At 37.1% G+C, this 22,830-nt stretch overlaps 1 protein-coding gene across 3 annotated transcripts in view; it reads left to right on the forward strand.

Annotated features, from left to right (window-relative positions):
* The window catches only part of LOC149411740 (uncharacterized), a 66,245-nt gene extending 43,455 nt beyond the window's left edge, over positions 1-22,790 (forward strand). For all 3 annotated transcript variants that reach the window (XM_089646928.1, XM_089646930.1, XM_089646929.1), the window contains exons 5-10: positions 5,984-6,111; positions 6,648-6,796; positions 14,683-14,840; positions 15,572-15,788; positions 16,404-16,905; positions 18,256-22,790. In XM_089646928.1, the coding sequence (XP_089503054.1) occupies positions 5,984-6,111; positions 6,648-6,796; positions 14,683-14,840; positions 15,572-15,788; positions 16,404-16,905; positions 18,256-18,461 (1,360 nt within the window). In that variant the 3' untranslated portion in view covers positions 18,462-22,790. The remainder of the gene's footprint in view (positions 1-5,983; positions 6,112-6,647; positions 6,797-14,682; positions 14,841-15,571; positions 15,789-16,403; positions 16,906-18,255) is intronic.
* Positions 22,791-22,830: the final 40 nt, after the last annotated feature.

Below are 22,830 nucleotides of genomic sequence, written 5' to 3' on the forward strand. Positions count from 1 at the left end.
AGTAGGAAGAATGTTGCAAAAAAAGCATTTAAAATGGAAAATGCATTGAGAAAAGCATTTAAAATGCAAAATGGTTTTTAGAAAAGCATTTAAAATGCAAAATGGAAAATACCCATTTTGCATTTGGATTTCCATTTGAAATGGATTTATCTGAAATAAAGCACATCTCTGCACCGGTGCCTAAAGGATCGATTACGCTTGTTCCTCGAAACATCTTCTATTGTAATGCCGGTAGAACAAGGACAGAATACCTACCTGATGCCTGTGCTCTAAGGATTGCAATCTGTTTGTTAAGAGAGGGGAATCAAGAGAAAAGTCAATAGTGAAGAGTTTTTTCATGTATTTTGGGGCTAAATTGACTCAGGCTTCTATGCAGTCCCCGTGCCTGAGCTGGTCACTTATAGTTACACCAAGCGTATCAACGGAAGGCATATTGGGAAGATTGCTTCCGTTGAAGGAGACTAGATTGTCATTTCGATCCGCATAATAAAAGTATTAAGCATTTGATAAAGTAAACCACAGAATCTTAATACGTAAATTAAAATTGTTGGGAGTGAGAGGGAGCATGTTTGAATGGTTTAAGATTTATCTGTTGGGAAGGTACTTAGCGGTAAAGGTTGATTCATTCACTTCTTACAAATTTGCGGCATCAAGTGGAGTACCGCAGGGATCTCATCTGGGCCCAATATTATTTTGTTTGTTCATCAATGACATAGTAAATATTTTTAGCAAAGTCAAAGTTCTGTTATTTGCCGATGATTTGAAGATCTACAGAATAATTAAAGATGATAATGATCGCGCTATTTTGCAGTCGAATCTGAATAAACTATTTGCTTGGTGTCCAGAAAATAATTTGCAACTAAATATTAGTAAATGCCAGATTATTAGTTTTTACAAAGGTAAAAATCCTCTTCATTTTTCTTATTTCATTAATGGCGCTAATCTTCTTCGAGTTTCACAGATTCTAGATCTCGGTATCTTATTCCACGAAAGTCTACAGTTTAACTTACACATCGATGAAACTACTAGCGATGCAATGAGAATGCTCGGTTTTATTTTGAGAATGGGGGCAAATTTTAAAAATGTGTTAACATTAAAACATTTATATTGATCATTAGTACGAAGTAAAATAGAATATAATTCAACAGTATGGTCACCGTTCTACAAAGTCCATTCTCAAGCCTTAGAAAAGGTACAAAATAAATTTCTTCGGTACATCAATTTTAAAATGAATATTCCCATCGAATTTATAAATTATAATAACTTACGTACCGAAACCAGACTTCTCAAACTATCGGATAGAAGAGTTCTAACTGATATATTATTTTTATTAAAAATTATCAAATCTCTCATTGACAGCCCTGAATTATTGGAATTAATTTATATGAATGTACCTGCCAGACAAACTCGAAGCATAGACACTTTTAAATGTAACAATAACCTCAATACTAACTACTCTTTGTACTCACCAATTCCAAGAATTCATCACTGCGCAAACAAATATTGTAAACTTATCGACATATTTGGTGTTAATAACTTTGAGAGTTTCAAAAGGCAACTAATTTTAGACCTTTTTGCTAGTTATTAACTTGTAATATTTATTAGCTTTAAAAAAAAGGTCTAGCCTTCATACTTTGATTTACTTTACCATATTATTTTCTAATTACCTTATGAGTAAATTATATTTAGCTATTTTATCCATGTACATGTTATACTTATATACACTGTCAACTTACTATGTAAAAGCCCGATAGGGCGTTAATAAATAAATAATAAGTATCCCCTCATTCCTGCTGTCTCCCCTTTTTTATGTGAATACCACACAAGCGTCTCAAATGCTCCCAACCATCTGGAGCCAGTGCAACTATAGCATCCCCTATTGGGGTGTGTTGCGACGCTGAAACTAGTGGGGAGAGGAAGGAGATTGGACAGAGGAAGGTGGGGGAATACATGGTTATTCAGATATGGTCACCAAACACGGCTAAAGCCATTTCAATTCTGTGCAACGTTTCAATTCTGAATGGTGGTCTTACAACTGGACAATACTGAAAGTATCTTACGCTCTGTAACGTGCCGCAAGTATTCTATACAGGGTGTCCGGGGGTAAGGTGCGCTAACTTCAAGGGGCGATTCTACACGATTTTAGAAGTAAAAAAGATAAAAAACTTTTTTCAAAATTCCAATGTTTTAATGTATATTTTTTAGGTAAACAAGTTGAACTGTTTGAATGGGAAAATATTTTTATATGAGAAAATAAACAGGAATTTCGATAAAAGTTACTTATCTTGTTTACTTCTACCATCATGTAGAATGACCTCCCGAAGTTAGCGCACTTTACCACCGAACACCGTGTATATTATTTTTAATGAATAAATTGTGAAATAACACAAATGAATCACAAATATATTTACTTGCGCACGCCGGTATTTGAACCCGCTTCCTTCGGCTTGCTAGTCTTGCGAGGCCATCAAAGGTCGTATATCTCCAATTCCTTATTCCTGTGGTTGTGATATTTGTCTTCATACAATCGAGTCAATTTTCAAATTCGCCCAAACTGTATCCAGCAGGCTTTTTATAAAAAAATCCTCTGATGGTCAATTTTCTTACATTCTTTTTACAATACGTCCTCCTGTTCTCTCAGTTTTATAAATACTTACGAAACGTAATGTAATACTTTTTGTTTATGTTAACAACCCGATTGTGTTGATTTGATGATTGAGTGTGTTATTGAAATTATTTCCGCACAATGCTTCCAATCAATTTGTAACTTATAAAATATTGATCTGCAAATCGACCATTGTCTCGTGTTGCAGCAAACTGTTCAAATATAAAATTCTTTGTTATAATTATGTTATACTTATATACACTGTCAACTTACTATGTAAAAGCCCGATAGGGCGTTAATAAATAAATAATAAGTATCCCCTCATTCCTGCTGTCTCCCCTTTTTTATGTGAATACCACACAAGCGTCTCAAATGCTCCCAACCATCTGGAGCCAGTGCAACTATAGCATCCCCTATTGGGGTGTGTTGCGACGCTGAAACTAGTGGGGAGAGGAAGGAGATTGGACAGAGGAAGGTGGGGGAATACATGGTTATTCAGATATGGTCACCAAACACGGCTAAAGCCATTTCAATTCTGTGCAACGTTTCAATTCTGAATGGTGGTCTTACAACTGGACAATACTGAAAGTATCTTACGCTCTGTAACGTGCCGCAAGTATTCTATACAGGGTGTCCGGGGGTAAGGTGCGCTAACTTCAAGGGGCGATTCTACACGATTTTAGAAGTAAAAAAGATAAAAAACTTTTTTCAAAATTCCAATGTTTTAATGTATATTTTTTAGGTAAACAAGTTGAACTGTTTGAATGGGAAAATATTTTTATATGAGAAAATAAACAGGAATTTCGATAAAAGTTACTTATCTTGTTTACTTCTACCATCATGTAGAATGACCTCCCGAAGTTAGCGCACTTTACCACCGAACACCGTGTATATTATTTTTAATGAATAAATTGTGAAATAACACAAATGAATCACAAATATATTTACTTGCGCACGCCGGTATTTGAACCCGCTTCCTTCGGCTTGCTAGTCTTGCGAGGCCATCAAAGGTCGTATATCTCCAATTCCTTATTCCTGTGGTTGTGATATTTGTCTTCATACAATCGAGTCAATTTTCAAATTCGCCCAAACTGTATCCAGCAGGCTTTTTATAAAAAAATCCTCTGATGGTCAATTTTCTTACATTCTTTTTACAATACGTCCTCCTGTTCTCTCAGTTTTATAAATACTTACGAAACGTAATGTAATACTTTTTGTTTATGTTAACAACCCGATTGTGTTGATTTGATGATTGAGTGTGTTATTGAAATTATTTCCGCACAATGCTTCCAATCAATTTGTAACTTATAAAATATTGATCTGCAAATCGACCATTGTCTCGTGTTGCAGCAAACTGTTCAAATATAAAATTCTTTGAATGCAAAACACATAACGTGCAGAAAGGCAGTATTTCGGTTGTGGTCGCTCAGATAAATAATGTATGTGAACTTTGTAACTCTAAATTTTGCGAAATTATTTTTTTAAATTGTTTATTTAACAAGAATTTTCAGAATAATGTATGTATTGTGTAATATTTCGTTATACTGAGGTAAACACAAAAATGTAAATCACGAATTCGTATTAGATTTTTTTTTTGCAAGTTGCAACATTCTTAGAAGTGTCAAAAATGTGTGATTATTTGTGTTTGTTTTGTGTTCGTACAATATAAATAGTTCCGCGATGTTTTCTGTGCTAAAAGAACAATAAATATTATTCTGGTTAGTTTAATTGTTCGAGTATTAATGTTGTATTTTAGAAAGGTATACCAACCAATGACATTATTTTTTTTTTAAATTAATTGTTTTTAAAAATATTTTATTTTAATTACTCAATTATTTGCCTATTCAGCTTTATTATTTCTCTTACATAAATAAATAATATTTTTTCAACTATGTGTTTTCATTCAAACATTTAAAAAAAAAAAAAATTGCTTATATAGGGTTTTCCAATAAGAGGTGTTATTTTGATATTCAATCGTAAAAGATCAATGGTTTCGTTGCTTGTGTGGTACGTAGCGCCGTCTTGTTAAAAGTAAACGTTGTCCAGATCAATACCATCCAATTCCGGCCATAAAAAAATCATTAATCATCTCTCGATAGCGCAATCCATTCACCGTAACTGTTGCTCCAGCCTCATTTTCGAAAAAGTAAGGTCCAATGACTTCGCCGGACCATAAACCGCACAAAACAGTCACACGTTGAGAATAGAGAGGCTTTTCAACAATAACTCTTGGGTTTTCCGAGCCCCAGATGCGACAATTTTGCTTGTTGACGAAGCCACCGAGGTGGAAATGGGCCTCATCACTCAAGATGATTTGCATTTGATTCACTCAAGTGAATTTTAATAATTTCAATGCGTCGTTGAAGCGTGTATCGTTCCATTTTTATTAATGGCGTAGTTTCTACTTGTCAAATGTCAAAAAATGACAGCTTTAAAAGTAACATCTACCGAAATAGCGGGCTATTCAAAATAACACCTCTTATTGGAAAACCCTGTACTATAAATATTACAACCTCACATTTGAATATAATGAATCTTATAAATTTAACACTGAAATGCACAAAATGGATCAATTTTGTAATAATATAATAAAAAATAATGTATATTAATAAAAATAAATAATTAATAAATAATTTTCCTTACTTTATTAATTAATGTTATATTAGGATCGTTCGCTCGTTTATTGATTTCCAATTGTTCAATTAAATTTAATCTAAGACCCTTTCTTTCTATATGTAAGGGTTTAGGCTTTTATTATTGTCAAACGTAATGAGATTATTAATCTGTGTCCTCCGTGGTCGAGGGCTAAGGCTTTCGACAAGCAAGCTGGAGGTTGCAGGTTCAAACCCCGGCACGTGCATGCAAGTAAATTTTACTTTCACGTATAGTATGTTTGCGGGACGTTCCAAAGTGGAAGATGCTCTCAGTATCGCCCTGTTGTAAGACCACCATTCAGAATTGAAACCTTGCCTGAAATGGCTTTGGCCATGTTTGGTGACCAGATCTGAATAGCCAGGTACTTCCCCACCTTACTCTTCCCCATCTCCTTCCCATCCACACTACCTTCAGCCTCCCAATTGGCGATGCCATTGTTTCACTGGCACCAGATGGTTCGGAGCAGTTGGAACTCTTGTGCGGTTTTATATACTTTTTAACATGAGTAAACTGTATTTTTGGTCACAAATTATTATAAGCAATAATTAGTCGCTTGAAATATCCATACAAATTGAAAATATCTCCCAAGTAAAAATAAGTGCATTTTTCAAGCAACTAATTATTGCTTATAATAATTTGTTATCCTTTGTGCTATGCATAAAAAGCCTTGTCTTATAAACATTAGTTTATCATAAAAAAATAATGTATTTTTGTTGCTTTCAGGGCCATGCAAAGTGCGGGGCAGTGGTACCAACAGAACCGCCGCCTGAAGAGAAGGTCGGCAGCCCTACTGCAAAGGTTACCTCCCCAGGCACTGCAGGATTTGGACACCCAGGACGCTACTGATGCAGGTCACAAAACAATCCTTTAACAACAAGGCTCCCAAGAAACTGGGCGTCTTGTATAGGTCTAGCAGATTGTTCAATAGTAACCAGTTCCTAACCATATACAAAATGAGACTCAACGTACACGAGCGAAACACCTGTTAACAGTTGATGTTGGCTTCATGAGAATGGGCCGCTTCTCCAGCTCGTTTTGTGTAAGACGGCTCGTATGTGGAATGTGCTACCGGCATCTGTTTTTCCTCCTTCATATATGCCGGGCCTCTTTAATAAATCCCTTCCTACAGCCCCTACCTTAACCTGCCACTCAACGCTGCCCAACCGGGTGGCGACATAGCTCCCCTGCTTTTATACCGTATAGAAAGGGGCGCTCTTGTAAGGTGTCACATAAAACAACAAGTCATATAGTAATGTGGGTTAATTTCCTGTTGAATTACTTCTTCAAATAGTGAGCCTTCCAATTTTTCAACTGAGATACAGCCTTTTCCCAACCTTTCTCTTCCTCATTGACATAAAAATAATATGTTTTTAATTTGTTGCTGCAGCGTCAGAATCAAGCGGTGGAGAGGAACTCGAGGGTCTTCGAGAGACAGTCGCCGAGCTGAGCCGAGAGGTGGCCCGGCTGCAGACGGAGATCAGCTCCGTGAGACTGCAGGAGTTCGAGGCTACGGAACTCAATGTCAACCTCACCCAGGTAAGCTACAATCAACACATGTAATTTATTGCCCAAAATTATAACAAAAGCAAATCATAAACCCCTCGTCTCACTAGGGCAGTCCTGAGTATAGATGAGCGATTATTAAACTCCCTCTCCAAGCGAATCGGCGAAGGGACATCTTGGGCCCTAGCATGGTAGATCAATTAAAAGTAGGGCGGTATATGCGAGTACAGTCAACAATTGATGTAAAATATTTCGACAGCCAGTAGAAAAATGTCACAGAGCGGCCTCTTGAGTGTGAGATAAGCTTCGTTCATCTGCCAATACATAAAACTTTTTGAATAATTTCAGACAGACTAACAAAGCTTGTAGAATTAAAAGACATTGTATACGCAATCAATCGAATCTGTTGGAACCTTATTGATCAATTAACTCCCTTTTTAGGGTGAAAAGTACATGCGGGCTGCCAGTGTATATATATTAAAGTGAGCGTATTCAATATTATTATGATATCTTAGTAAAAAATTATGTAAATCGACGAAAATCGATCTTCGAAATGATTGAGTTTGATGTTTAGTAAGCTGATCCACAGACAATAACCACCAATGTTGCTTTCTGTTGTAACTTCTGGTGTCTCGCAATTCTTTGAATAAAAACTCCAGGATCAACAACACTGCGGATGGTTATTGTGATAGATTTATAATCGAAGTATGAATAATTCTGGTGCCTTGACCTTAGGGGCAATAGTATTTATCAGCATTTTTGACAGCTCTCTTACTGTTATAAGTGCCATCTGTGAATAGCACCTCAAACTAATATCTAGGTAACCTCATTATCGTAGGGCGATTTCTTATTTATTCCATTGTCAATATTGGGCTTGGCTATCAACGCCCACAATATCTAGGAAACCTCGTTATCATAGGGCAATATCTTATTTATTCCATTGTCAATATTGGGCTTGGCTATCAACGCCCACAATATCTAGGAAACCTCGTTATCATAGGGCAATATGTTATTTATTCCATTGTCAATATTGGGCTTGGCTATCAACGCCCACAATATCTAGGAAACCTCGTTATCATAGGGCAATATGTTATTTATTCCATTGTCAATATTGGGCTTGGCTATCAACGCCCACAATATCTAGGAAACCTCGTTATCATAGGGCAATATCTTATTTATTCCATTGTCAATATTGGGCTTGGCTATCAACGCCCACAATATCTAGGAAACCTCGTTATCATAGGGCAATATGTTATTTATTCCATTGTCAATATTGGGCTTGGCTATCAACGCCCACAATATCTAGGAAACCTCGTTATCATAGGGCAATATCTTATTTATTCCATTGTCAATATTGGGCTTGGCTATCAACGCCCACAATATCTAGGAAACCTCGTTATCATAGGGCAATATGTTATTTATTCCATTGTCAATATTGGGCTTGGCTATCAACGCCCACAATATCTAGGAAACCTCGTTATCATAGGGCAATATCTTATTTATTCCATTGTCAATATTGGGCTTGGCTATCAACGCCCACAATATCTAGGAAACCTCGTTATCATAGGGCAATATGTTATTTATTCCATTGTCAATATTGGGCTTGGCTATCAACGCCCACAATATCTAGGAAACCTCGTTATCATAGGGCAATATCTTATTTATTCCATTGTCAATATTGGGCTTGGCTATCAACGCCCACAATATCTAGGAAACCTCGTTATCATAGGGCAATATGTTATTTATTCCATTGTCAATATTGGGCTTGGCTATCAACGCCCACAATATCTAGGAAACCTCGTTATCATAGGGCAATATCTTATTTATTCCATTGTCAATATTGGGCTTGGCTATCAACGCCCACAATATCTAGGAAACCTCGTTATCATAGGGCAATATGTTATTTATTCCATTGTCAATATTGGGCTTGGCTATCAACGCCCACAATATTTAGGAAACCTTGTTATCATTGGGCGATTTCTTATTTATTCCCTTGTCAATATTGGGCTTGGCTATCAACGCCCACAATATCTAGGAAACCTCGTTATCATAGGGCAATATGTTATTTATTCCATTGTCAATATTGGGCTTGGCTATCAACGCCCACAATATCTAGGAAACCTCGTTATCATAGGGCAATATCTTATTTATTCCATTGTCAATATTGGGCTTGGCTATCAACGCCCACAATATCTAGGAAACCTCGTTATCATAGGGCAATATCTTATTTATTCCATTGTCAATATTGGGCTTGGCTATCAACGCCCACAATATCTAGGAAACCTCGTTATCATAGGGCAATATCTTATTTATTCCATTGTCAATATTGGGCTTGGCTATCAACGCCCACAATATCTAGGAAACCTCGTTATCATAGGGCAATATGTTATTTATTCCATTGTCAATATTGGGCTTGGCTATCAACGCCCACAATATCTAGGAAACCTCGTTATCATAGGGCAATATGTTATTTATTCCATTGTCAATATTGGGCTTGGCTATCAACGCCCACAATATCTAGGAAACCTCGTTATCATAGGGCAATATCTTATTTATTCCATTGTCAATATTGGGCTTGGCTATCAACGCCCACAATATCTAGGAAACCTCGTTATCATAGGGCAATATCTTATTTATTCCATTGTCAATATTGGGCTTGGCTATCAACGCCCACAATATCTAGGAAACCTCGTTATCATAGGGCAATATCTTATTTATTCCATTGTCAATATTGGGCTTGGCTATCAACGCCCACAATATCTAGGAAACCTCGTTATCATAGGGCAATATGTTATTTATTCCATTGTCAATATTGGGCTTGGCTATCAACGCCCACAATATCTAGGAAACCTCGTTATCATAGGGCAATATCTTATTTATTCCATTGTCAATATTGGGCTTGGCTATCAACGCCCACAATATCTAGGAAACCTCGTTATCATAGGGCAATATGTTATTTATTCCATTGTCAATATTGGGCTTGGCTATCAACGCCCACAATATCTAGGAAACCTCGTTATCATAGGGCAATATCTTATTTATTCCATTGTCAATATTGGGCTTGGCTATCAACGCCCACAATATCTAGGAAACCTCGTTATCATAGGGCAATATGTTATTTATTCCATTGTCAATATTGGGCTTGGCTATCAACGCCCACAATATCTAGGAAACCTCGTTATCATAGGGCAATATCTTATTTATTCCATTGTCAATATTGGGCTTGGCTATCAACGCCCACAATATCTAGGAAACCTCGTTATCATAGGGCAATATGTTATTTATTCCATTGTCAATATTGGGCTTGGCTATCAACGCCCACAATATTTAGGAAACCTTGTTATCATTGGGCGATTTCTTATTTATTCCCTTGTCAATATTGGGCTTGGCTATCGACACCCACAATATCTAGGAAACCTCGTTATCATAGGGCAATATCTTATTTATTCCATTGTCAATATTGGGCTTGGCTATCAACGCCCACAATATCTAGGAAACCTCGTTATCATAGGGCAATATCTTATTTATTCCATTGTCAATATTGGGCTTGGCTATCGACGCCCACAATATCTAGGAAACCTCGTTATCATAGGGCAATATCTTATTTATTCCATTGTCAATATTGGGCTTGGCTATCAACGCCCACAATATCTAGGAAACCTCGTTATCATAGGGCAATATCTTATTTATTCCCTTGTCTATATTGGGCTTGGCTATCGACGCCCACAATATCTAGGAAACCTCGTTATCATAGGGCAATATCTTATTTATTCCATTGTCAATATTGGGCTTGGCTATCGACGCCCACAATATCTAGGAAACCTCGTTATCATAGGGCAATATCTTATTTATTCCCTTGTCTATATTGGGTTTGGCTATCGACGCCCACAATATCTAGGAAACCTCGTTATCATAGGGCAATATGTTATTTATTCCATTGTCAATATTGGGCTTGGCTATCAACGCCCACAATATCTAGGAAACCTCGTTATCATAGGGCAATATGTTATTTATTCCATTGTCAATATTGGGCTTGGCTATCAACGCCCACAATATCTAGGAAACCTCGTTATCATAGGGCAATATCTTATTTATTCCATTGTCAATATTGGGCTTGGCTATCAACGCCCACAATATCTAGGAAACCTCGTTATCATAGGGCAATATCTTATTTATTCCATTGTCAATATTGGGCTTGGCTATCAACGCCCACAATATCTAGGAAACCTCGTTATCATAGGGCAATATCTTATTTATTCCATTGTCAATATTGGGCTTGGCTATCAACGCCCACAATATCTAGGAAACCTCGTTATCATAGGGCAATATCTTATTTATTCCATTGTCAATATTGGGCTTGGCTATCAACGCCCACAATATCTAGGAAACCTCGTTATCATAGGGCAATATCTTATTTATTCCATTGTCAATATTGGGCTTGGCTATCGACGCCCACAATATCTAGGAAACCTCGTTATCATAGGGCAATATCTTATTTATTCCATTGTCAATATTGGGCTTGGCTATCAACGCCCACAATATCTAGGAAACCTCGTTATCATAGGGCAATATCTTATTTATTCCATTGTCAATATTGGGCTTGGCTATCGACGCCCACAATATCTAGGAAACCTCGTTATCATAGGGCAATATCTTATTTATTCCATTGTCAATATTGGGCTTGGCTATCGACGCCCACAATATCTAGGAAACCTCGTTATCATAGGGCAATATCTTATTTATTCCATTGTCAATATTGGGCTTGGCTATCAACGCCCACAATATCTAGGAAACCTCGTTATCATAGGGCAATATCTTATTTATTCCATTGTCAATATTGGGCTTGGCTATCGACGCCCACAATATCTAGGAAACCTCGTTATCATAGGGCAATATCTTATTTATTCCCTTGTCAATATTGGGCTTGGCTATCGACACCCACAATATCTAGGAAACCTCGTTATCATAGGGCAATATCTTATTTATTCCATTGTCAATATTGGGCTTGGCTATCAACGCCCACAATATCTAGGAAACCTCGTTATCATAGGGCAATATCTTATTTATTCCATTGTCAATATTGGGCTTGGCTATCGACGCCCACAATATCTAGGAAACCTCGTTATCATAGGGCAATATCTTATTTATTCCATTGTCAATATTGGGCTTGGCTATCAACGCCCACAATATCTAGGAAACCTCGTTATCATAGGGCAATATCTTATTTATTCCCTTGTCTATATTGGGCTTGGCTATCGACGCCCACAATATCTAGGAAACCTCGTTATCATAGGGCAATATCTTATTTATTCCATTGTCAATATTGGGCTTGGCTATCGACGCCCACAATATCTAGGAAACCTCGTTATCATAGGGCAATATCTTATTTATTCCCTTGTCTATATTGGGTTTGGCTATCGACGCCCACAATATCTAGGAAACCTCGTTATCATAGGGCAATATGTTATTTATTCCATTGTCAATATTGGGCTTGGCTATCAACGCCCACAATATCTAGGAAACCTCGTTATCATAGGGCAATATGTTATTTATTCCATTGTCAATATTGGGCTTGGCTATCAACGCCCACAATATCTAGGAAACCTCGTTATCATAGGGCAATATCTTATTTATTCCATTGTCAATATTGGGCTTGGCTATCAACGCCCACAATATCTAGGAAACCTCGTTATCATAGGGCAATATCTTATTTATTCCATTGTCAATATTGGGCTTGGCTATCAACGCCCACAATATCTAGGAAACCTCGTTATCATAGGGCAATATCTTATTTATTCCATTGTCAATATTGGGCTTGGCTATCAACGCCCACAATATCTAGGAAACCTCGTTATCATAGGGCAATATCTTATTTATTCCATTGTCAATATTGGGCTTGGCTATCAACGCCCACAATATCTAGGAAACCTCGTTATCATAGGGCAATATCTTATTTATTCCATTGTCAATATTGGGCTTGGCTATCGACGCCCACAATATCTAGGAAACCTCGTTATCATAGGGCAATATCTTATTTATTCCATTGTCAATATTGGGCTTGGCTATCAACGCCCACAATATCTAGGAAACCTCGTTATCATAGGGCAATATCTTATTTATTCCATTGTCAATATTGGGCTTGGCTATCGACGCCCACAATATCTAGGAAACCTCGTTATCATAGGGCAATATCTTATTTATTCCATTGTCAATATTGGGCTTGGCTATCGACGCCCACAATATCTAGGAAACCTCGTTATCATAGGGCAATATCTTATTTATTCCATTGTCAATATTGGGCTTGGCTATCAACGCCCACAATATCTAGGAAACCTCGTTATCATAGGGCAATATCTTATTTATTCCATTGTCAATATTGGGCTTGGCTATCGACGCCCACAATATCTAGGAAACCTCGTTATCATAGGGCAATATCTTATTTATTCCATTGTCAATATTGGACTTGGCTATCAACGCCCACAATATCTAGGAAACCTCGTTATCATAGGGCAATATCTTATTTATTCCATTGTCAATATTGGACTTGGCTATCAACGCCCACAATATCTAGGAAACCTCGTTATCATAGGGCAATATGTTATTTATTCCATTGTCAATATTGGGCTTGGCTATCGACGCCCACAATATCTAGGAAACCTCGTTATCATAGGGCAATATCTTATTTATTCCATTGTCAATATTGGACTTGGCTATCAACGCCCACAATATCTAGGAAACCTCGTTATCATAGGGCAATATCTTATTTATTCCATTGTCAATATTGGGCTTGGCTATCAACGCCCACAATATCTAGGAAACCTCGTTATCATAGGGCAATATCTTATTTATTCCATTGTCAATATTAGGCTTGGCTATCGACACCCACAATATCTAGGAAACCTCGTTATCGTAGGACGATTTCTTATTTATTCCGTTATCAATATTAGGCTTGGCTATCGACACCCACAATATCTAGGAAAACTCGTTATCGTAGGACGATTTCTTATTTATTCCGTTTTCAATATTAGGCTTGGCTATCGACACCCACAATATCTAGGAAACCTCGTTATCGTAGGACGATTTTTATTTATTCCGTTTTCAATATTAGGCTTGGCTATCGACACCCACAATATCTAGGAAACCTCGTTATCGTAGGACGATTTCTTATTTATTCCGTTTTCAATATTAGGCTTGGCTATCGACACCCACAATATCTAGGAAACCTCGTTATCGTAGGACGATTTCTTATTTATTCCGTTTTCAATATTAGGCTTGGCTATCGACACCCACAATATCTAGGAAACCTCGTTATCGTAGGACGATTTCTTATTTATTCCGTTTTCAATATTGGGCTTGGCTATCGACACCCACAATATCTAGGAAACCTCGTTATCGTAGGACGATTTCTTATTTATTCCGTATTCAATATTAGGCTTGGCTATCGACACCCACAATATCTAGGAAACCTCGTTATCGTAGGACGATTTCTTATTTATTCCGTTTTCAATATTGGGCTTGGCTATCTACACCCACTCGAGTATTTACAAAAAAAATTCCTTGAACAATGGGTGTTTCCGAGCCTTGGGTTTTAGATTCGCCCGCGCTCATTCATAATCTCCTCCAAATATTAATACGGACACATATCCAACTGCTTACCGTGGTTTGTAGGTATTATAAAAAAATTAAATAAATTTGACAAAAGGCCTAGATCGATGATACCCAAATACGAGTAGCCATCGTTCAACTGGTTATCGAGCGCAACCGTACTTGAGAAATCGATATGAAATCGTCGTCAATTAAGTCCATCGATCCAATATTGTTATCGATTTGACCGTGCTAGGGCCCCTGGGCCTTACACTAGTGGTGGGAGCCTTGGACTGCCTGTCCAATGATTGTGATGTTTGATTGTGTCTGTCCAGGAACTCGAGATGGAGAAGGAGGCCCGCCTGGAGGTGGAAGAGCGCCTGAAGACCTCCCTGGAAGAGGCGGAGAGACACAAGCGCCTCGCCCGCCACCTGGCCTCGGAGGCTTCTCTATTCCGTGACCAGCTCACACACACCAAAAGCCAGGCCAATGTGTGAGTATTCAATCGATCACCTGTTGTATTAAAACGTTTCAATTCCATGTTAAAAAATAAATTACATATTTACATGTAAAAATGTCTTACCCGAGATATTGTATCTCCATATATGCATACCTACCATTATTTAGAGATAAACAAAGCATTGAAATATGTAAATAACTCTAAAATATGTAAGTAGATGCCCAAAATTTGGGTTCTCCTTAGCACAGTCTAGTTTATAACAACAGCTGAATTTCGCAAAAAAAATGGAGATACAGGAGTGACAAATATTATACAAGATTACCTGCTGAGTTGATCTGGGATGCAGTCTGCAGTGTAATGATTTCGCCGATGATCGAACCTCCGATAATAGGTCACCAGAAGAAGTAGAATTTAACCATACACACGTCATGTTAATCTTAGCCCTTAAATAAACCGAGTGCCGTAAGACTCTGCGCAGAAAATGATGTTTATTATAGTAAGGTAACGGTCTGCAGTGCAGTTCAGTTTGGAACTTTTTTGCACAGGGTTTTACAGCTCCTGGTTTATGTCAATTGCTTATCGACCCATGGGACGACGGGCTTACTCTCATCTTTCGCAGCTTATGAAATTGCTCTCCGTTAAACACTCCTGCTACAAAAGCAATCACGGAAATTCCCTCAAATTCACAGCGTCATCATAAATATGTTGTGTAATGGTTCTAATTTATGAAACTCCATAATTCCAATATTTCTTCTCTCTTCCAGAATGATGTGCGAAGCAGAATCGGCCAAGAAGGAACGGGACGTCCTTGTGCACCGTAACTCCATGTACCTGGAGGCGCCCCCTCCAGGCATGGGGGGGGAGGGCGATGGAGCCCCCTGGCTGGCGGCGGGGGCGGACATGCTCCGAGAGCTGGAGACCCTCAGGGCAGACCTGCAGCAAGAGAGGATACGCCACGCCAAGGAGATCGACGAACTACACGTGAGTGTTATATCTGTTCCAACCAACCAAACCACCACAGTCAATCCTTCAAGTTTCCTACTTGATTGTTATTATTAAATGATAGATCATTTACAGTACAATATTTCTTACTTTAACATTCTTAACATTGGGAAGATAGTTGTATATATGTAATAGCACCATTCATCTTGTCATGCTATGCTGTGGTAGCTTGAATAAGTCGTGGCGATGACCATATTAAAAAAAAATTATTAGATACAATATGATTTGAGATTTTCGCAACCAAAAGCATTATATTAAGTTGAGTTTTTGATCAGCTGTAAAGCCGTCAATGAGGGTTCAAAAAACTAGGTCTAAATCACTTTTCATAAGTCTCCTGATGTTCAGCTTTGGACATATGCCTCCCTTAAGTGTGTAGTACCTAGTGTAACCTTTTGAAGCATTTGTGTGATTTATTTGACTAGTTGAAGTCCCCAGCACTGCTCGGGCTTTTCTAAATTGAACGATGAAATATAAAGAAGAATTCAAGATCCCCCAAGAAGGCTCAGAATAGTATAAGAGAATGTGTGAGATGATTTAAGAATGCAGACGAAACAAGTGTGGGACCATTATTAATTTATGTATTCTTTCTTCCAGGAAAAACTCATTGACCGTGAAACAGAAAATGAGATATTCATCTTGCAAGAGAAGCTCAACCTAGCCGAGGACGACGTGAAAAAAGCCACCGAACGAGCAGAAAAGGCCGAACAAAAACTCGATGAGGTCCGAAGTAGCACGCCGAACAGCCACCGAAGATCTGTCATGAACCGAGTCTCGCTATACGAAAACATACAAAAGATTCCAAACGAACTGAACAACTCGTTATCGGAAAAGAGTGATAATTCTATTTCTGAATCGGAGACAAAGTTTTCTAGTTGCGATTCTTCGCTCAGTTCGTCTGTGCCTATTTCTTCGGCTTGTATGGCTCCGCCTCCCCCTCCGCCGCCACCACCTCCCCCACCACCACCCCCGCCACCTCCTCCACCACCAATGTTCCCATCCCCAACTAACGGGACGGCTAATGGTTCGGCCATCGCAGATATGGCAAATCTGTTGGGATTGAAGCAGGCTTCTACCGAGAAGAAAAAACCATCTGGAGGTAATTAGATTGTATTTACTTAACATCTCGAGCGATTGCTGCCCTAATTTGGGTATCTGTAGATAGGTGATTTTTATGAATTAAAATAATACATCTATCGAATATCAAAACTCGTCACTAATTGGAATATTCTAGGTAATGTTTTGTATCATGCAGATGTCATCTTAAATTGTTTTCTAAAAATTTAACATCTGGTTTACATGTTAAAAATTGCAGATGCAATGAATATTCGGCCACTATTCGGTATTTGACTATTTTTTTAATATTCAGTATTCGACCAAATACTGTCTACTATTTGGGCGAATACAGAATACCTAATAATGTAAATAAAAACCAGTTTTTTTGCATTTGGTGATATAGCAGACGATTGCGTTTTTCTTCATAGACTATACCAGCTTTCGAAAAAAGTCTCTCACTATAGACACCACTGCAAGGTGACGAAAGATAAATTTTAACAATCTTCGTTAGGTTTGGATATTGTTTTGCATTTGCAGACCACCAGTTGTAAGGGTTTGTTTATTCCCTCAGTTTGCATATTGGCAGTAGCGATTTCATCGAAACAGTTCCCGAAACTTTCATGTATTTCTTCAAACGTTGTATCATTTTCATTGGTGTTTCTTTTCTTACCTACCCTGTCGCCCCCACACGAACTGCGACCAGACAGGTAACCTGAATGCATGCGCGAAATGCTGCCAAAAATTCAGTCGAATATTCGGTCAAATCACTATTCGTTGCATCTCTACGTATATGTAGACAATTCCAGTAGACCATAGACAACATACCAAAATAGTAATATTCAATATTGCCTCATATATGTACTGTACATGTTAGGTCAGTTTCGGCAACTAACATACATGACGTATGGCAGTGACGCACGGAACTGGCTGAGGAACGATCAAAGTAGACTAAATGCTATAGAAATGAGATCCCTGAGTCGTATGTGTGGTAAAAGCATGTATGATCGTGTGAGAAATGTGGAGATCCGCAAAGAATGCAAGGCTAAGCGTAATGAGTATGATTAAGAAAGGTACGCTCAGATGGTTTGGCATGTAGAGTGAATGAAAAAGAAAGGAGTCTAAGGATAATATATGATGCAAATGTGAATGGTAGAAGTCGAGAATGCCCGAGAAAGACATGACACGATCAAATAAATCGGATACTGCATTCGGCCATGTCCAAGAGTCAGAATAATAGAAGATGATTTATACATCATAGAGTCCCTCCTCTTTGCCTTCTCTCCCAGCGAAACGGCATGGTGATTGATTAGCTAGTTAGTTAGACAAAAGTTGTGCAACAATGTTGGTTTTTTTTCTTTAATCAATAATACATACAAACATTTTTTATTCCCAGGTGCAATAGACGAAATCGTGAATCAGATCAAGGGTGGACGATTCCATTTAAAGTCTACGGAGCAGAAAGCGGCAACCGTGAAGAAGCCCCGCGAGGAACCACCGGCTCTCAAGGAGATGCTGAACATCCTCAGCACGCTGCGGAGGAGGCCCAAGGCGCACAAAGAGCCCAAAGAATCCAAGGATACCACCGACAAAGCCAAATGACACGGGCCCAAGAAGAAATAGACTACTTAAACTAGACGTCCGCATTTTGGTGTAGTGTTTTTTGGAATGACCCAAAAATTGCACACCATCAAAACATATTCCTATATTAATTATAAAGCAGAAAATTATTTAATGGTGAGCTCCAGTGTCGTGCAATTTGTGGGCCAAGAAGAAATTGACTGCTTACTAGATGTCATCATTTTTATTTTGTTGTTTGTTGACACAAAATTGCACATCAAAGCGTATCCCTATTAAAGAAAATTGAGCGCCCTGGCGTCATGAAATTTACAGGCCAAGATGAAATAGACTGCTTAAACTAGATGTTATCATTTTGGGTGAACTATCAAAAATGTTATTATATATTAACTCTACAAGTTAATAAATTTTCTTTTTTATGTGAATACGTCGTAACGGCTCATAGCTAGGGAGGTAATAGCACACTTAATTGGAGAATTTATGTGAAATATATTCACATTCAAAAGGTAGGAGACATCCAGAAAATAGAGTGTGCATTAATGTAACAGTGTTTTTTTAAATTCAATGTCTAGTAAAATGTGATTTAAAAAAAAAATTATTATGAAATTAATTTTTTTATTATAATAACAATGTGAATGAATGATTTAAAATTCATCACGTAATCAAAAGTGAAATATACGCATCTGTTAATCAGGAGGGATCAATCTTTGTCTTGATGGTTCAGAACAGTGATTTCAAGTGTGCGTAATTTGATATTAAATAATGTTGTCAAATTTTGAAAATTTATTTCAACGGACAAAGCCAAAATAATGATAAGGAACTATAAATTATGTGAAATGAAAATTATTGAATATGAAAAACTATTTTAAAGGTGATTCAATTACGGTTTCCTATTTTTTATTTACGAATGTAATATTATCATTTTTTTATTTTGTTATCATTAATTGATTACGGAAGATGATGTTAAGCAAATGGCCGCCGCTGGACCTGCCGCAGCAGTTGATTCGTTTGAGATAATTTTCGAAGTAGATTCGTGGGCTATCTCGGCTATATCTTGGCGGATGTTAGTTTTTAGGTGCTCCAACGTTGCAGGATTGTTGGCGTAGACGCAACTCATTAGAAAACCCCACAAAAAAAATCTGATGCTGTTAAATAGCACGATCTTGGCTTACTGTTTGCTTAGTAGTACGATTAAATTGACCATAATGTTTCCTTAAACAATTTTAATGCGTTGAGTGGTGGAGCAGTAAATTTGTTATATCAAACTAACATTTGATGCGTTAAACACGCGCCATACAACAGCCGTCTAATTTAATTTAACCGGTCGGTGGCTGAGTTGACATCGCGTTTGGATTCCACCCAGGCGTAGTGTGTTCAATTCCTCAACTGGCTAAGTCCTCCATCACAACACAAACAACATTTTCCACTTACTCTGGTGGTAGTAGGAGATTTTCAAATATTGTCATTCGTTACCTGGGAATGTTTCTTTCTTTAAAAAAAAAAAAATAATAAAAACAGTGTTGCCAATATAGGAAACTCGAATTGGATCACACTTTATTTTGTAATTATCGTGTGTTTGCTTATGAATTTCAGTGAAATAATTAGTTTTATTTATAATCTGACATTATGTTTATGTTTGTATCTTATTTTAATGTTGGGACAATTTCTCAATGTTTCGTTTTTAAATCGATAAGTTTTATAATTTTTGAAAGTAGGTTTGAACTATTAGTTTTAAAACTCATAATATTATCATTGATAGAGCAAATTGAATATTTATATAATACTGCGGTTTGTGTAATAAAAAAATATAAATTATTGAGAGAGAATAAAAAATACATGCTTTTGTCTCATCGAGTGCAAGTTATGCAATGTGTTTTTCTAAGACGAAATTTTAAAATAAAGTTGTCAAATATGTATGAAATAGAGTTGTAAAATGGAATTAAAATTGTAAAATATACAAAAAGTCACCTAAATAAATTTGGAGGTTACCTTTTTGACTTTCTAGTCTTGTGATAAATTTTTGATTATTTTTATTGTTTAGTGGCAATATGATGTTTTTATTTGATATTAAATTTGTAAAAATGATTGTTTTTTGTATGGACCAGTTATCTGCGTCGCTTTATCCTCTCTGCTTGCCTGTTTGGCGACCTTTTGCCATTAATATTTATAAGCCATTGAAGCGAGGAATAGATAATCCAGATAAGCGATTTTTAAGTAAACTGATGTTGCCAGTTTACGACATTTCAGCTCACAGGACTCAAAGTATGAACACCACGGTTGAATATGGCAGCCACCAATGCAATCTTTTAGAGCGCAGTCGTCAGGCAGGGATGCTGTCCTTGTTTGACCGGTACCATCAATGGAAGATGTTCTGAGGAACTAGCGTCATTGATCGCTGCAGTCGGGGGAACACGCCAAACGAGCACAGGTGACATTTGTCACATAAATACGGGTCGTTTCTTCGATTTGCCAACCTCTTGTTTCCTTCTTCTCCTCAAAAAGACTGTCCACACAGCATACCCAAAGAAGACAGACCCACAGGCGACAGGTGTGGAGTTAATTTTTTAAAAAAGGCAATAACGGTTTTGAAATAATGCCGCAAATATTTAATTATGGGCAAAGAATACTTACAAAGTGAAACTCCCTTTCTAAGATTTTTTTTATTAAGATCAAAGCTATGTGGGAACCTTAAAAGGCGTCATTTATGAGCGATATGTCTGTACATAATAAATGTATGCGTGTTACTGTAATTTTAAAAACAATTCAATAAATTAATAATGATTCTAGTATTTAAAATAATAGTTAGGAATTCATTTATGTATAAATTATTTAAGTAAAAAAAATTCCGCCAAGTGCCATGTCACATTTTCATCCTTATTTACAATATGTTTATTTTATTCTATGTGGGTAGTTTTCTAGAATTTGTTTATACACCTTCTATTTTATGATTCAATGTTTGATATAGAATACACTAGATTGGCTCTCCAAAAACAAAAAATAAGAAGACGAAATGAAAAGAAATGAAAAGCCTACCAAATTTTGGAAGATTTCGAATTTCTCATCATTTCCTAGAAAAAAAGCAGTTTTTTCTACACAAAAAAATATATATTCGTCATTTGAATGGATATCCTCCATGTATTGACAAAGCTTAAAACGTACATATTGTGATTTATGTAGTGTAATTAGTCATGAAATTTGACACAGTATTTCATCAACCCTTCTGGCATTAATATATTTTTATCTACAAATCCCAACTGAATTTTATGGAATTTCGGAATGCGTACGAATATTTTAAATGAACCATTTATTGAATAACTAACACCTCTGCCATAGGTTACACCAATTGGTTGGCTGCGTTTGGTGCTTAGCAGGAATACCCGAGAGATCTTTACACCTCTCCATTACCATGGACCGCAGTGGGATGGATGGGTTCATACTTTTGTCACTCCTGGACACACCGACAACCAGATTCCTACCCACCCCAGGACCTTATTCCTTCCTTTTCCAAGAACTTCTTCTCCTTTCTTTCTTTAAAGATACACTATACACAGCATCCCCAAATAAGACACAGGCCCCGATGGAAATTATTTTTATGTACGGAGTTAACACACTTCGGCCGGGAAAGGTAGTTCTACCCGTTAGGTCGATTGTTGCTTAACGTCGGGAAGGGTAGTTCTACCTTTTGCGCCGGCCTCATTTCAATGACAAGATGGAATTATTCAATGTTTTTATATGAATATTATATACCAATCTCTTTGTAAAGGTTCCAACTATATGTACATAGTTATTGAATCGTAATGCAAGCCTTCTTTTTCATTTATCTTCGTGCCTTTCGTTTACATCGGTATTTCAACAAAAGGATAGAATATTATTTGTTATTTTAGTAATTCAATTCCTGGAATGAGGGTTTTTATGACCGTGAAACCCGATTCGAATCATTATCTCTGTTCCACACCCACTCAACTCCTATGTGCAAGCGAGCGAAAGATGTCGGGCGTATTTAAAGAAAACAGGTATGAGCAAATACCGATAGGCGAACCGTAATAAACATATTACAAGGTGAATTGAGTTGCATTTCAAATAATATTCGATTTTCTTTTAGTAATTTTATAGCCTGGATATGCTGAGTTACTATGTAGAATTTTTTATTAAAATATTTGAATTATTTTCGAAGATATAGCGATTTAAAACAAATGAAATAAATTCGCCAAATAGCGCCAGCGCCTAAAATACTAGAAACGTATTAATATATATACATATAAAAAATTAAATAAATTTTTGCTTGGTTTTATAATATGCCTATTATTACTTACTGTTCATGGATAATTCAATATTTAATTTAGATTGTACAGTTTATGTTCATCAATGAATATATCTTTTACAACATAAAAAG

This window comes from Hesperophylax consimilis, chromosome 25 (genome assembly GCF_061612785.1).
Source record: "Hesperophylax consimilis isolate HC1 chromosome 25, BYU_Hcon_1.0, whole genome shotgun sequence".
Classification (NCBI taxonomy): domain Eukaryota; kingdom Metazoa; phylum Arthropoda; class Insecta; order Trichoptera; family Limnephilidae; genus Hesperophylax; species Hesperophylax consimilis.